We start from the raw sequence: 13,393 nt of genomic DNA, 5'->3' as shown, positions 1-13,393 counted from the left end.
CCCAACCACCTTAAAGCTGATCACTCTTACATTTCCAGTAAATATCTATAGGAATTCCATGTTATGTTATTTCAGATGACAAAATAAGATGGTTTCACATTTTAACAAAATAAAAAAGCTCTTACTATTAAAAATCTCATTATAACATTAAATGTATGACTAATATCTTTAATAAACTTGGAGATTTTGAAGCTAACTGAATCTATATCAAAAGAAACAATATTTCGACAAATACATATATTAAAAAAGAATAAATTTTCAAGTTACACGTAGAACATAGGAACACATAGACATATATACTGTATTCCTTTCAGCCCAACCTCAGACCTAAATTCTATGAACACTAACTGACCTTTTTCAAACACAAAGTAAAGAACCTGCCTCAGTCTTCACTAGGAACAAGAGAAATCGCTGGATTTGGCATTAGAATTTCAGTGGCCACAGAAGTAGAGACAGATCATGAAGAAATTCTGACCTGGGCTCTTTCTTTCTTCTTCATCTTGCAAAGCCTCCTCATACTGGGATGGGAAAGAACTCGGGTCAGTCCTATGAACCTTGGCCAGAAACTCCAGGACTTTCATCTTGGTGGTTTCAGCGTGGGCTCTCGGACCCCACAGGAATTCAAACTGTACAGGATCACTGTTGGCCAACTGCCGGTACTCCAGGTACTTTTCCTTCACCAACTCTTTGGTCATGAGTTTCTTGGGCTCCCCAAAGATGATGTGCTTCCTCCCAGACAATATCCCCGTCAAGTTCAGAACTTCCTAGACTTCCTCTTCAGCGGCAATGTTGCCCTTCATGAAGATCACACCCAGGATAAGTATCAGGATGCTGGTCTTGGGCATGCCCTGTTCACCTTTCATCACCCCATCATAGGTGAGGCCCAATTTGATGAAGAGATCATAGCAGTGGTTGGTGGTATCCACTCTCTTCACATCAAGGCCAAAGACCATCTCCATATGCTCAGAGGCTCTCAGGAAGATCTCAGTGAAGTGGTCCTCATGCTCTTTGATGACAATCTTCATATCTGCCTTTGCCATTGGCTCTTTTATTTGATACTTGAATAGCATAACATTGACCAATGAATTCACTTTCTTATCTAGAGCATCTATGGGCACATTCTTGGGGTCTGGCCCAGCGCACAAGGTGGTATCCTCCTCTTCTTGGCTACTGGAGGCCTCGTTTAATTCATTTGATGAAGTGGTTGTGATGGCAATGGGAGATGAGCAGACACTCTGAGGACTCTCAGTGGTACTGGGTACACCAGCATCAGAAGCCTCCTTTGAATTGCCAGGCATCAGAGGATGAGAGGAGAGACCAGTCTCTTCCAGAGGCTTGGAGACCTATACAACTTCCATATCCTGGATCTCACTACAGGTCTGAAAGCGCTGATCACATAAGCATTGTGGATTCTTTTGGCACTAAGGCATGATGACTTTTATGAGTGGCTATAGATAGGAGTGAGGATAGGAAAGGGGGCAATGGGGAATCATGACCCAAGAGGAAGAAGGAGATGTGAGTGGCCTCAGCTGCTGAACTCCCAAGGGTTCCCTGTGAGCTGTGGGACTACACTTGTATGCAGTGACTTTGCCCTTCAGACATAACACAACGACAACTACCAGGTCTTGGGACTCCTGTTGACTTAATAAATCCTTTAACTTCTTGAGCCTCAAAGGATAGGAAAAGTTGCCTCTGCCTGCCATCCAGAAGGGCTGACGGGGCACCAAGGGCTGACAACAGGGGAAGGGGTCTGTGGAGCCCCTCTGCCATCAAGTGGTCAGTCCCACAATCCTCACAAGTGCTAGTCAAATACTGGTTGATGTGCCTGCAGTCATCTATTATCTGACTTTCCACCTTCCAGTCAAGGTTCCATGTGTTTGAGACACCCAGAAAGGAAGTGAGGAGACACCTCATCTGCTAGACATTTGAGAGCTGACCACAGGTGCTTGATGCTGTGCCACAACCTCTGTCCAGGGTCAGTGGAAACATGAGAACTCACTAGGGGTCCTTGCAGGGATTCCTATGGGAGACTCCCGCAGGGTCTGAGACTCTTTCCTTTGTCGACAGGACACTGCCTACCGCAGACTAAGCTCTCATCTCCCTCAGACTCTGGAGGCAGAAGTCCATCAGCACCACTTCCCGCTGCCCCTGCCCAAGACCTCCCAGGGCTGCCAGACTGGCCAAGGCTCAGTGAGTACACCACTGTTTGGGGTGAATGGTCCCCTCAGGACTCACTCGGGGGCCGTTTATGTGTCAGGGTACTCTTAGCCTTGCACAGAAATACTGTTGCCTCAATCAGATGCCAAAGAGGAAGTGCATAGCAGGTCAGCTTGACATACTGGTCTGGGGACTCCCTGAGCTGGACTGGGGCTCTCGTCTAATGAGTCCTCTCATTTCTGTGGTAGGAAGTCTCCTCAGTCCTTACCTCTCTTTTTTTTTTTTTTTTTTAAAGATTTTATTTATTTATTCATGAAAGACACAGAGAGAGAGGCAGAGAGAGAGGCAGAGGGAGAAGCAGGCTCCACGCAGGGAGCCCAACATGGGACTCTATCCCGGGTCTCCAGGATCACACCCCGGGCTGCAAGTGGCGCTAAACCCCTGCGTCAGTGGGGCTGCCTCTCAGCCCTTATCTTACTTGATTCCAAGCAGTACCCAGTACCCCTCCCTCTGCTGACTTGGTTGCACCCCTCAAATCGAATCCTGCAGGCCTTGGCTGGAACCGGCCGAGGCCCACAATCTTGAGGAGGAAGTCAGGGAGCGCGATATCCGGTTACCCCAGCCTAGGTTCTTCCGGGTCAACAGCAGGTGCAGGGCTGTGGGCACTATGGCGTTTGGAAGTAGAGGTTGCTCCCGGTCCTTCTTCATCGTCCTCCTATTGACTTTTGTCAGTCTTGGAATTAATTCTTATGTTGAATCCAGGTCACGCCTCTCATGCCAATGTCCTCATGACCCTAGAACCCTGAAGAGGAACTGAGGAAATCTCTCAGAAGATATTTAGAGCTGAAAATAGGCACTGGCCCATCTGTGTGATCTCCCTTTATCTTTGTTGTTTGTCTCCTCCGGCCTCACTTAAAAACTTTAAAAAATATTTTTATTGAATAAATTCAAAATATATAACATTGTGGAAATTTCTGGTGTGCAATATATTACTTTGATATATTTATATGTTGTAATATGATTGCTGTTTTATATGTTGTAAAACGATTGCTATGTTTTACTTATTACCCAGCATAGTCATGGTACAGTATTAGTATCTCCATTATACTGTGCATTAGAGCTCTATGGCTTATTTATTCCTGGCTGCAACTTTATACCCTTAATCTTGTTTCCCTCTGCCTCCATCCCTTGATAAACATCATTTTACTCTGTGTTTTACAGGTTTGACTTCTTTAGATTCTGCATACAAGTGTTGTCATATTGTTTTATTCTTTCTCATTCTGACTTATCTCACTTTGCTTAATGTGCTCAAGGTCCATCCATGTTGTTGCTAATGGCAGGATATCATTTCTCATGGATAAATAATATTCTATTGTGTATATATACCACATCTTTTTTATTCATTCATTTTTTTTTATTTTAAAGATTTTATTCATTTATTTGACAGAGAGAGAGAGAGCAAGTAAGCACAAGCAAAGGGAGCAATAGAGGGAGAGGGAGATGTGGGGCTCCATCCCAGGACCTCGGGATCATGACCTGAGCCAAAGGTAAACACTTAACCGAATGAGCCACCCAGGCACCCCCATTCATCTCTCTCTTTTTTTTTTTAAACATGAAGTCAATTTATTTCTTTTTTTTTTTAATTTTTTTTTAATTTATTTATGATAGTCACAGAGAGATAGAGAGAGAGGCAGAGACACAGGCAGAGGGAGAAGCAGGCTCCATGCACCGGGAGCCCGATGTGGGATTCGATCCCGGGTCTCCAGGATCGCGCCCTGGGCCAAAGGCAGGCGCCAAACCGCTGCGCCACCCAGGGATCCCTCCATTCATCTCTTAACATGCATTTCAGTTGTTCCCATATTTGTCTGTCTTCATTCATGGAATTCTCTTCTTGGCTTCTTTCTCTTTCATTTAAGGCTTCATGAGAAATGTCACATCCCAGCAAACTCTTTGAGTGTACTTACTGCAACCCTTACACAGTTTGGATTTGGTCACGCCCCAGACTTAATGTGAAATGGGAAAGATGCAGCATAAGACAAGCAGAGACCAGGACCGGTGGTGGGCTGTTTCAGAAAAATCACACTATCTGTTCTTTTTCTTCACCAGTCAGACTTGGCCTTTTACATAAATTCTGTTCTAAAAATTTACTTTCTGCATGGAAAGGATTGCGATGAATGATTTTGAAAGCCCCTGATTTTCTGATGTCATGTGAAATTGCATTTGCAGATGATCATATTTTCACTGAATATTATTTCTCTTCACATTTTTTCCTACTTCTTGTCTATTTTTCTATTCCTTTCATTTTGAGGGTGTCTTTTTTAAATAATAAATTTATTTTTATTGGTGTTCAATTTGCCAACATATAGAATAACACCCAGTGCTCATCCCATCAAGTGCCCCCCTCAGTGCCCGTCACTCATTCACCCCCACCCTGCACCCTCCTCCCCTTCCACCACCCCTAGTTCATTTCCCAGAGTTAGGAGTCTTCATGTTCTGTCTCCCTTTCTGATATTTCCTACCCATTTCTTCTCCCTTCCCTTCTATTCCCTTTCACTATTATTTATATTCCCCAAATGAATGAGACCATATAATGTTTATCCTTCTCCGATCGACTTATTTCACTCAGGATAATACCCTCCAGTTCCATCCATGTTGAAGCAAATGATGGGTATTTGTCATTTCTAATGGCTGAGGAATATCCCATTATATACATAGACCACATCTTCTTTAACCATTCATCTGTCGATGGACACCGAGGCTCCTTCCACAGTTTGGCTATTGTGGACATTGCTGCTATAAACATCGGGGTGCAGGTGTCCTGGCGTTTCATTGCATCTGCATCTTTGGGGTAAATCCCCAGCAGTGCAATTGCTGGGTCGTAGGGCAGGTCTATTTTTAACTCTTTGAGGAACCTCCACACAGTTTTCCAGAGTGGCTGCACCAGTTCACATTCCCACCAACAGTGTAAGAGGGTTCCCTTTTCTCCGCATCCTCTCCAACATTTGTTGTTTCCTGCCTTGTTAATTTTCTTGAGGGTGTCTTTGGAATAGTTTCGATTTGTATTTGTTGATAAAATGTTCAATTTATATTGAACTATTTTGTAATTTACATTTTGCTAAAAGGTAGCATTTTCACTTGAGTATTTGATTTTTATTTTTTTTAATACTTTATTAACAGAGAGAGAGCACAGGAGGAGCGGCAGGCACAGGAAGAGAGAGAAGCAGGCTTCTCATTGAGCAAGGGGCCCAATGTGGGGCTTGATCCCAGAATTGGGATCATGACCTGAGCTGAAGGCAAATGCTTAACCGACTGAGCCACCCAGGTGCCCCGAGTATTTGATTTTTAAAGTATGACGTTTAAAATAAATCATTTTTCACAGAAATTCTCAAAAATATAGTATATTGCACAAAACAGTACAATGTACCCTGTTTACCTGGCAGCATAACAATCATCAATAATTTCAATTAGAAGCTTGATCAGATTTGTGGGTTTTTTAAAGATTTTATTTATTCATGAAAGACAGAGAGAGAGAGAGAGAGAGAGGCAGAGACACAAGCAGAGGGAGAAGCAGGCTCCATGCAGGGAGCCTGACATGGGACTCGATCCCGGGTCTCCAGGATCACCGCCTGGGCTGAAGGCGGTGCTAAACCACTGAGCCACCCGGGCTGCCCCAGATTTGTGTTTTTTTGATCAAAATGTTTGCTGTTTGGCAAGACCACTCCAGAGGTGATGCTTTAGACTTCCATTAGGAGATATGTAATGTATGTGTATCTTCCTTTTTGTATCCTGACACTCTGCTACTTACCATGGTTACCTGTTCCCCATTATGGACTATAGAATGATAATTCTCTCATTCTCTCATTTTTTTTTTTTAATTATTACTTGAAATTCTTCAGGTAGAAATCTTTCCTTGTCTGCACTTTGTTTATCCTGAGATATTCTTATAGCATATTTCTAGCGTTCACTTATAATATTTAAATCACCTCTGCACCTATATTTTACATAATATTATTTAACAAATACCACTTATTTCTATTTCTTTCTTTTGTAACTGATAATACTTATAAAATTATCTGTCATAAAGATCTTTCTTTTAAGAATGGCATTTGTTGGGGTGCCTGGATGGCTCAGTGGGTTAAGCATACAGCTTGTGATTTCAGATCAGGTTGTGGTTTTGGGGTGTGAGATCCAGCCCCATGCTGGGCTCCATGCTCAGCAGGTGTCTGCTTCTCTCTCTCTCCCTCTGCCCCTCTGTCCACTCATGCTCTCTCTCTTTCTCAAATAAATAAAAAAAATCTTTAAAAAAAATCATCTGTCAGTTGGCTCTACTATCTTCTAACTTATTGGTTTATTGGTTTTATATTTATCTTCATTGTTTTTTAATCTTTGAAGATTTTATTTGAGAGAGAACGGGGAGGTGGGGAGGAGCAGAGGGAGAGGGACAAGCCGACTCTGAGCTTAGCATGGAGCTCAGCATGAGCTTGATCCCATGACACTGAGATTATGACATGAGTCAAAATCAAGAGTCAGTCAGTCACTCAACCAACTGAGCCACCCAGGTGCCCCACCTTCTTCTTTAAACTTTAAGTTTAGTTTTTTCCTCTAGCATTTTGAAATATATGTTTGTTTGTTTGTTTGTTTTAATTTTTTTAGAGAAAGAACACACCCATGCCTGAATGGGGAGGATGAGGAGTGGCAGGAGAGGGAGAGAATCTTAAGCAGACTCTGTGTTAAGCATGGAGCTGGAGCAGGGCTCGATCTCATGGCCCTGAGATCATGACCAAAGCTGAAATCAGGAGTCAGACATTCAGGGTGCCTGGATGGCTCAGTTGGTTAAGCAACTGCCTTTGGCTCAGGTCATGATCGTGGGGTCCTGGAATTGAGCCCTGCACTGGGCGGGCTCCCTCTCAATGGAGAGTATGCTTCTCCCTCTGCCCCTCGCCCTGCTTGTGTTCTCGCTCTTGCTTGCTTTTCTCTCTCTCAAGTAAATAAATAAAATCTTTAAAAAAAAAAGTTGGATACTCATCCTACTGCATCACGGAGGTACCCCAAACTGTTTAGATATTTAATATGTGCCTTAAAAAAAAAAAACCTGTTTTAGTTTTAGGTATAATATACCTTAATACCACCGATCTGCCTTAGGTAATTGGTCCAATGGAGCATATAACTTACAATCCTAAAATTTTTACATTGCATGTAAACACTAGTGAGTGGAGAAAATTTTCTTGAGAAAGCTGTAAGACGATGGGAAAGACAGAGCTGGGTTTAGATGAAATTTCATCTCATCTTTATTTTGTTTTGTGTATTAATAATAGAGGAGCCATTAAAACTTGTAAAAAAGAATGCTAGGACAGAGTTGAATTTTCTTGAGAAATTTAAGGACAACTTGATTTAAAAGCAGTTAACAGGAGTGGCTGGAGCACCTGGAAGAGACCTCTTTTGGACGCTGGCCAGGTGGAGGGTCAGGCAGGTCGCCGAGCGATCGGGTTCTTGCTTCTGCTGAGCTCTGGGAGGGGACTGGTCGCAGGCCCCTCACGGAGGGAGCGGCCGGGAACGCTGGGTGTGCCCCAGGCGGGAGGAGGGGCAGCCGGCTGGTGGTGCCCACGGCCCTGCTCCTGTTGGTGCGGGCCTCCACTCGTCCCTCCGCCCTGGCCTCCGCCCCGGCCTCCACCCGGATCGCCCTTTCACGGATACTGGAGGGCATGCTTTGGGGTTTGACCGGATTCTTACAATGGTTACGTAGGAACGGGCACATTTTAGGGAATTTTCGGATTTCTGCTTGTGTAGCAGAGCCATTCAAATCTAAATGTGATTAGATTTAATAGCTTCGGAAGAAAACCATCCCCAAAATTAAATATTGAAATGCTAAAAAAATAAATAAAATCAGCTAACTCTAACAATCAACTCCAGTGAGTCTAAATATATAAATCAGGGGGCATTTAATGCAGAAAAATGGTTATATAAATGATGTAGAAGTCAAAGAGGGTAGTCAAGGAGACCAATGCTTAGTAACTTGTGGAAGTCACTCTCATATTTAGCTTAGAGGTACAAATATAGGAGATACTATTATTGGAGCATAGATGGTTAGAATCAACAGGATCTGCGACCTTGGTGGGCTAACATGATAAAGGTTGGAATCAAGATGTAGCAATTAAAGCAGAAGCTACCTGATGCAAAGGGAAGAGAAAAGTTTGGAGGCATTCCCTTCATCTTGGGCTCTAATCTCCTCTGGGTTCTCCTGTTGGCTCAACTGAATTGGCATCTTAATGTTGGAACGCCTAAAAATTGTGTATAGAACAGAGCAAAAGTGAAGAATGAATCTGAAGACAAATAGGTCAAAGACTGGCCTACCACATCAACAGGTCAATTCAAAACATCATATTTAAATTCATAGAGAAAAACGTTGCATAAAAATAATCACTATTAATTCATCATGAAAGATGTGTTCTCAAAGTAGATAAAGGGTATCTACAAAAAAAATCCCTAGAGTAAAAATCTTACCTCATGTGGAAAACTTGAAACCTTTTATTTTAATATTGAGAAGACAAAAATGCCTGCTATCACCATTTCTATTCTACATTTTAATAAAGACACTACATAAGAAAGTGATGGGAAACAGAAGTAATTGTTGTGCCCAAGATTGCAAATCCGAGAAACCAGCAAGGAGCCGACACCGATGCAAGCCCACGAGGGTTTATTAGCAAGCTGGAACTTGGGTCCAAGTATACCCGACACAGCGGAGCAGGGACTTGGACCCCGAAGTGGGTTACAGCTGGTCTGGTCTAGGGGATTTTCAGAAGGGGTGGAGGAATTTCTCAAGTTCTGTTTACATTCTGATATGGGGCTTTCAAGGGCATTGAGCTCTGTTCTCATTCTAATATGGGACTTTCTGCCACTGGCCTGGGCTCTGTTCTCATTCTAATATGGGGCTTTCTGCCACTGGCTTGGGCTCTGTTGTCTTTCTGATATGGGATTCTCTGCTGAGGACATTCTGCAGTTTTTCCTGTAAAGTTCAGCTCTTATTCACAGGGGCCTAAGATGGCTGTACTTGTGCTAGTGCTAAACTTGAGGTGGAATGGCCTTAATTTTTCTCGACCTCCACAGTAATCATAGAGATAGAAACCAGAAAATAAGAAACAATGCCAGTATAATTAAATATGAATAAAGTATATATAAGGAAAATATACTAAAGAAAAACTATTAAATAAATAAAAATGTTTTTAAATAAAATTGCTGGGTATGACATCAATAAACAAAAAGACACCTTTTTTGTAGCAACACAGTATAAAGACAAAATTAAATAAAGAATATCTTGTAAATTACTATAATAAATACCTGATTCCTAAATATACATATATGTGTATATATATTTATATAATAAAAAGTATAAGAACTCTATGGGAAAATTACATAGCTATTATTTATTGAAATTACTAAAGACTTAATGGCGAAATATGTTTTTAGATGGAGATTTAATTATGTAAACGTGTTAATTCTCCTCAAATTTAATCTATTAATGACTGTAATCTCTCATCCTTAATAAGGCCACATGATTTTTACATGTAAATATTTATATACATGTGCATTCTGTGTGAATGTTGACAAGATGATTCTAAAATTTAAATCTACTTGCAAATGGTTATGAATAGTTAATATACTTTTGACAAAGAAAGATGTAATATTATGGATTACAAAAATACTATAGTAATAAGTGTTTGTGGTATAGATGCAGGTGTAGACAAATAGACTAAGAGAACTGAATAGCATGTTCCAAAACAGACCCATTATATCTTGTCCTGATTTATTAAAAGTTAGCTACTCAGAGAAGTAGGGGAAAAAACACTTTTTTTAATAAGAAAATACAGTGGTACATTTTGATATTCATATTAAAAACAAATGTAACTAAAATACTCCCTTACATTTAATAGGAATTCTAGTTCCAAGCAGATTAAGAACCTACTTTAAAACTTTTTTCTGAAAGTTTTCAAACTCACATAAGTGAAGGGAACACCACATTAAAACAGATTAAATGAAAAAAATAATACCTAAATCGCTAGACTGGTTTATAAAAATCAGTATTCATTCATAATGAAAAGATTTGTTATCGCACTAGATAAAGGATATCTAGAAAAAACCCATAATAAATATATTACATATCAAATCACTGAGAGCTTTTACTTTAAAACTGGGAAGATGAAGATGCCTTCTATCACCATTTCTGTTCAATATTTTAATGAAGATACTACATAGGGAAGTAATGGAAATATAATAAATCAACGAGATTTAGATTGGAAAATAAGAAACAAAGCTAGTATCATGAACAGGTGATTAGAATGTAGATGAAGAAAATCTAATGATAAATTATCAAATCAACAAAAGTACTTATAAAGACTGCGGCTATAATATTATAATGCAAAAATATGCTTGTATCTGTGGCAACAAAAGGTATGAAAATAAAATTAAACAAAATAGGGGCACCTGGCTGGCTCAGCCAGTGGAGCACACCACTCTTGAACTCATGGCTGTGAGTTCAAGTCCCACGTTGTGGGTAGAGATTACATAAAAATAACTTTTTAATAAAAAATAAATTAAATACAACTTGTAAATTACCATAACAAAATACCTAGTACTTACAAGTAAATATAACTCCAATCAACTCAGTGAAAAAATACACTGATATTATCTAGAGAAATTAATGAAGGCCTAACTAAAGAGAGAAATATGTTTGTAGATAAAAAAGTCAATACTATGACCATACTAAGTCTCTCCAAATTTAATCTACAGATGACTGTCATCCTTCTCTATAAATAAAACCCCAAAAGTTTATGTGTGAATGTCTGTGTCTATGTGTATGTGTGTTTGAGACTTGATGAGCTAATTATAAAATTTAAATTGATTCACGAATGGCCCCAAATACCTAATATCCTCTTGAAAAATAAAAATAAAATATAGCTTAGTCTACTAACTAGTAAGAATTACTAAAAATCTATAGTAATTAAGAGCTTGTGGCATAAATGCAAGCATAAGCAAATAGACCAATGTAACTAGTGTCTCCAAACAGATCTGCTTATACACTGTTGTTTGATTTATTAAAAGTGTGTCATTGCAGACAAGTGGAGAAAGAGCAGCATTTTTATGAAGAAACGACAGTGGAACAGTTGGCTGTAGAAGAATTCATATCGGGTTATAATCCCACATTTGTCATAGTGTAGCCTTGTGAATTTGGACATATAACCAAACTTTATATTCCTCAGGCTCTTCATCTATTAAATAGGTTTGAGAAGCTCTGTCTTCTAGGACTGTCAGAATATATGTAGCATACACAAAGAACATATTGGGGCCTGGCATATCTTAGATCATTAATGAATAGTTAGTTTATGGATGCATATCTCAGAGAACCTGACATGCTGTAGGACATGGAATAACAGATCCATCAAAATGCTGCTTTGCGAGTAAAAGTCCACCAATCTTCTCCATTTGAAGATATATCATTTGAGCTTTGAGGAGTCTTCTATAAATGGATGCAACTCCAAACTCCTAAAATTTTTTGTTAAGGGCCACCTTCTTCTGTCCCTCCCAGTTGCCTTTCCATCCAAACAACCTCTGTTCTCACTCATTCTGCTGCAAACGGAACTCTATCCCTTGTGTGTAGATTTACACGATTACATTCAAGATAACCTAATTCAAGTGACCTTTTTAATGGAGCAGGCTCTGGCTCTCTCAGTGTAGGACAAAGAATGCCAGCCCAGGGTCTTCTTCACATCCTTCTCAATGGAGCATCAAACTTATTTCTCAGAAACTCTTGGACACAAAATTCATAAAACACCTAGTTTGTGTATTGAGCTCCACTGCCTGGGACAAGAGCACACAACTGCCTCGTTACTGCTGCAGCGGGAGATTCTTTCTGGTTTACCTAAGATACCAAAGTAACTGTAGTGAGCAGTTTTTCATTTCAGGCCTACTCTCTTAAGTCTAAGATACATCATCTGAGTGTTTGGCCTTGGCTTACCACTCTGACCGCCTAAGATGGCTTGCCACCCAACTTAACTTAAAATTACCTCCCAATGAAGAAATGGCAGTGTCCAAAACCTCAAATTTCCTTGTTTCATGACATTTACACTTAACTGTTCTCATCTGACATCCATCTCCCCTAACTCTTTCTTTTTATTTATTCTTTAGGTCTTTTTTTTTTTTTTAATTTTTATTTATTTATGATAGTCACACAGAAAGAGAGAGAGAGAGAGGCAGAGACACAGGCAGAGGTCTTTTTTTAAAATTTTTTATTTATTTATGATAGTCACACAGAGAGAGAGAGAGAGAGAGGCAGAGACACAGGCAGAGGGAGAAGCAGGCTCCATGCACCGGGAGCCCGACGTGGGATTCGATCCCGGGTCTCCAGGATCGCGCCCTGGGCCAAAGGCAGGCGCCAAACCGCTGTACCACCCAGGGATCCCTTATTCTTTAGGTCTTACAGAGTATCTCACTGCCTTCCTTATAGGATTGCTGTTCCTAGACGCTCAAATTCTGTGGGCAAGGGCTGAATCTTCTTTATTTTAGCATACCCAGTACTAAGAAGGAACCTTTTGAAGAGCAGATTCTCAATGTTTGAATAATGAAAGGGCTAGGGTTAATTTACGACAGTTTTATTTTTCCTACATCCTTGTTAAGCAAATCTACATGTCTTTAATTTTACTGAAAGAAAGACTAAAATATAAAGGAAACCAATAAACATTTCTTCTATTTTGTGATCCTATTTTACTGTGTGATTCTTTCATGTTTCCAAGAAAATACCAAAACTATTATTCTTAAACCTGATAAACAGCAATAGATGTGTGATACATGTCATTCATAAACATTGATTCTGATGCTACATAAACCTTCTGTATAATGGACATTTGCAAAATACAAAAAAGATTATTCATATAGAACAGGAACACAAAGACTATATACACTGTATCCCCTCCAGCCCTACTTAGACTTCACTACTTGGAATATTACTGCCCCCTTCATCCACAATGTGAATAATCTGTCTCAGACTTCACTAGGGGCAGGAAAAGCAACTGGACATCACTTTGTAATTTTCCCTGACAATGGAAATAGTGTGAGCACTGGCTGCAACTCTGGTTCAGGTTCTCTCTTCCTCATCTCTCAAAGCCTCTTCATACCAGGACGGGAAGACACTGGGACAGTATTGTTGACTTTGGCCCAAACTTCCTTGATTTTCCTCTTGCAGGTT

The 13,393-nt window shown here is 40.3% G+C and overlaps 1 protein-coding gene across 1 annotated transcript; it reads right to left on the bottom strand.

Annotated features, from left to right (window-relative positions):
- Nucleotides 1-431: 431 nt before the first annotated feature.
- On the bottom strand, nucleotides 432-1,430 carry MAGEB16 (MAGE family member B16). Its single transcript, XM_025997376.1, is given in 1 exon segment — nucleotides 432-1,430. A coding segment is annotated over 1 exon segment (999 nt).
- Between the last annotated feature and the right edge of the window lie 11,963 nt (nucleotides 1,431-13,393).

This window comes from Vulpes vulpes, chromosome X, assembly GCF_048418805.1.
Source record: "Vulpes vulpes isolate BD-2025 chromosome X, VulVul3, whole genome shotgun sequence".
NCBI lineage: Eukaryota > Metazoa > Chordata > Mammalia > Carnivora > Canidae > Vulpes > Vulpes vulpes.
The sequence above is the reverse complement of the archived record's forward strand: the minus strand, read 5'-3'. Positions and strand labels throughout refer to the sequence as shown.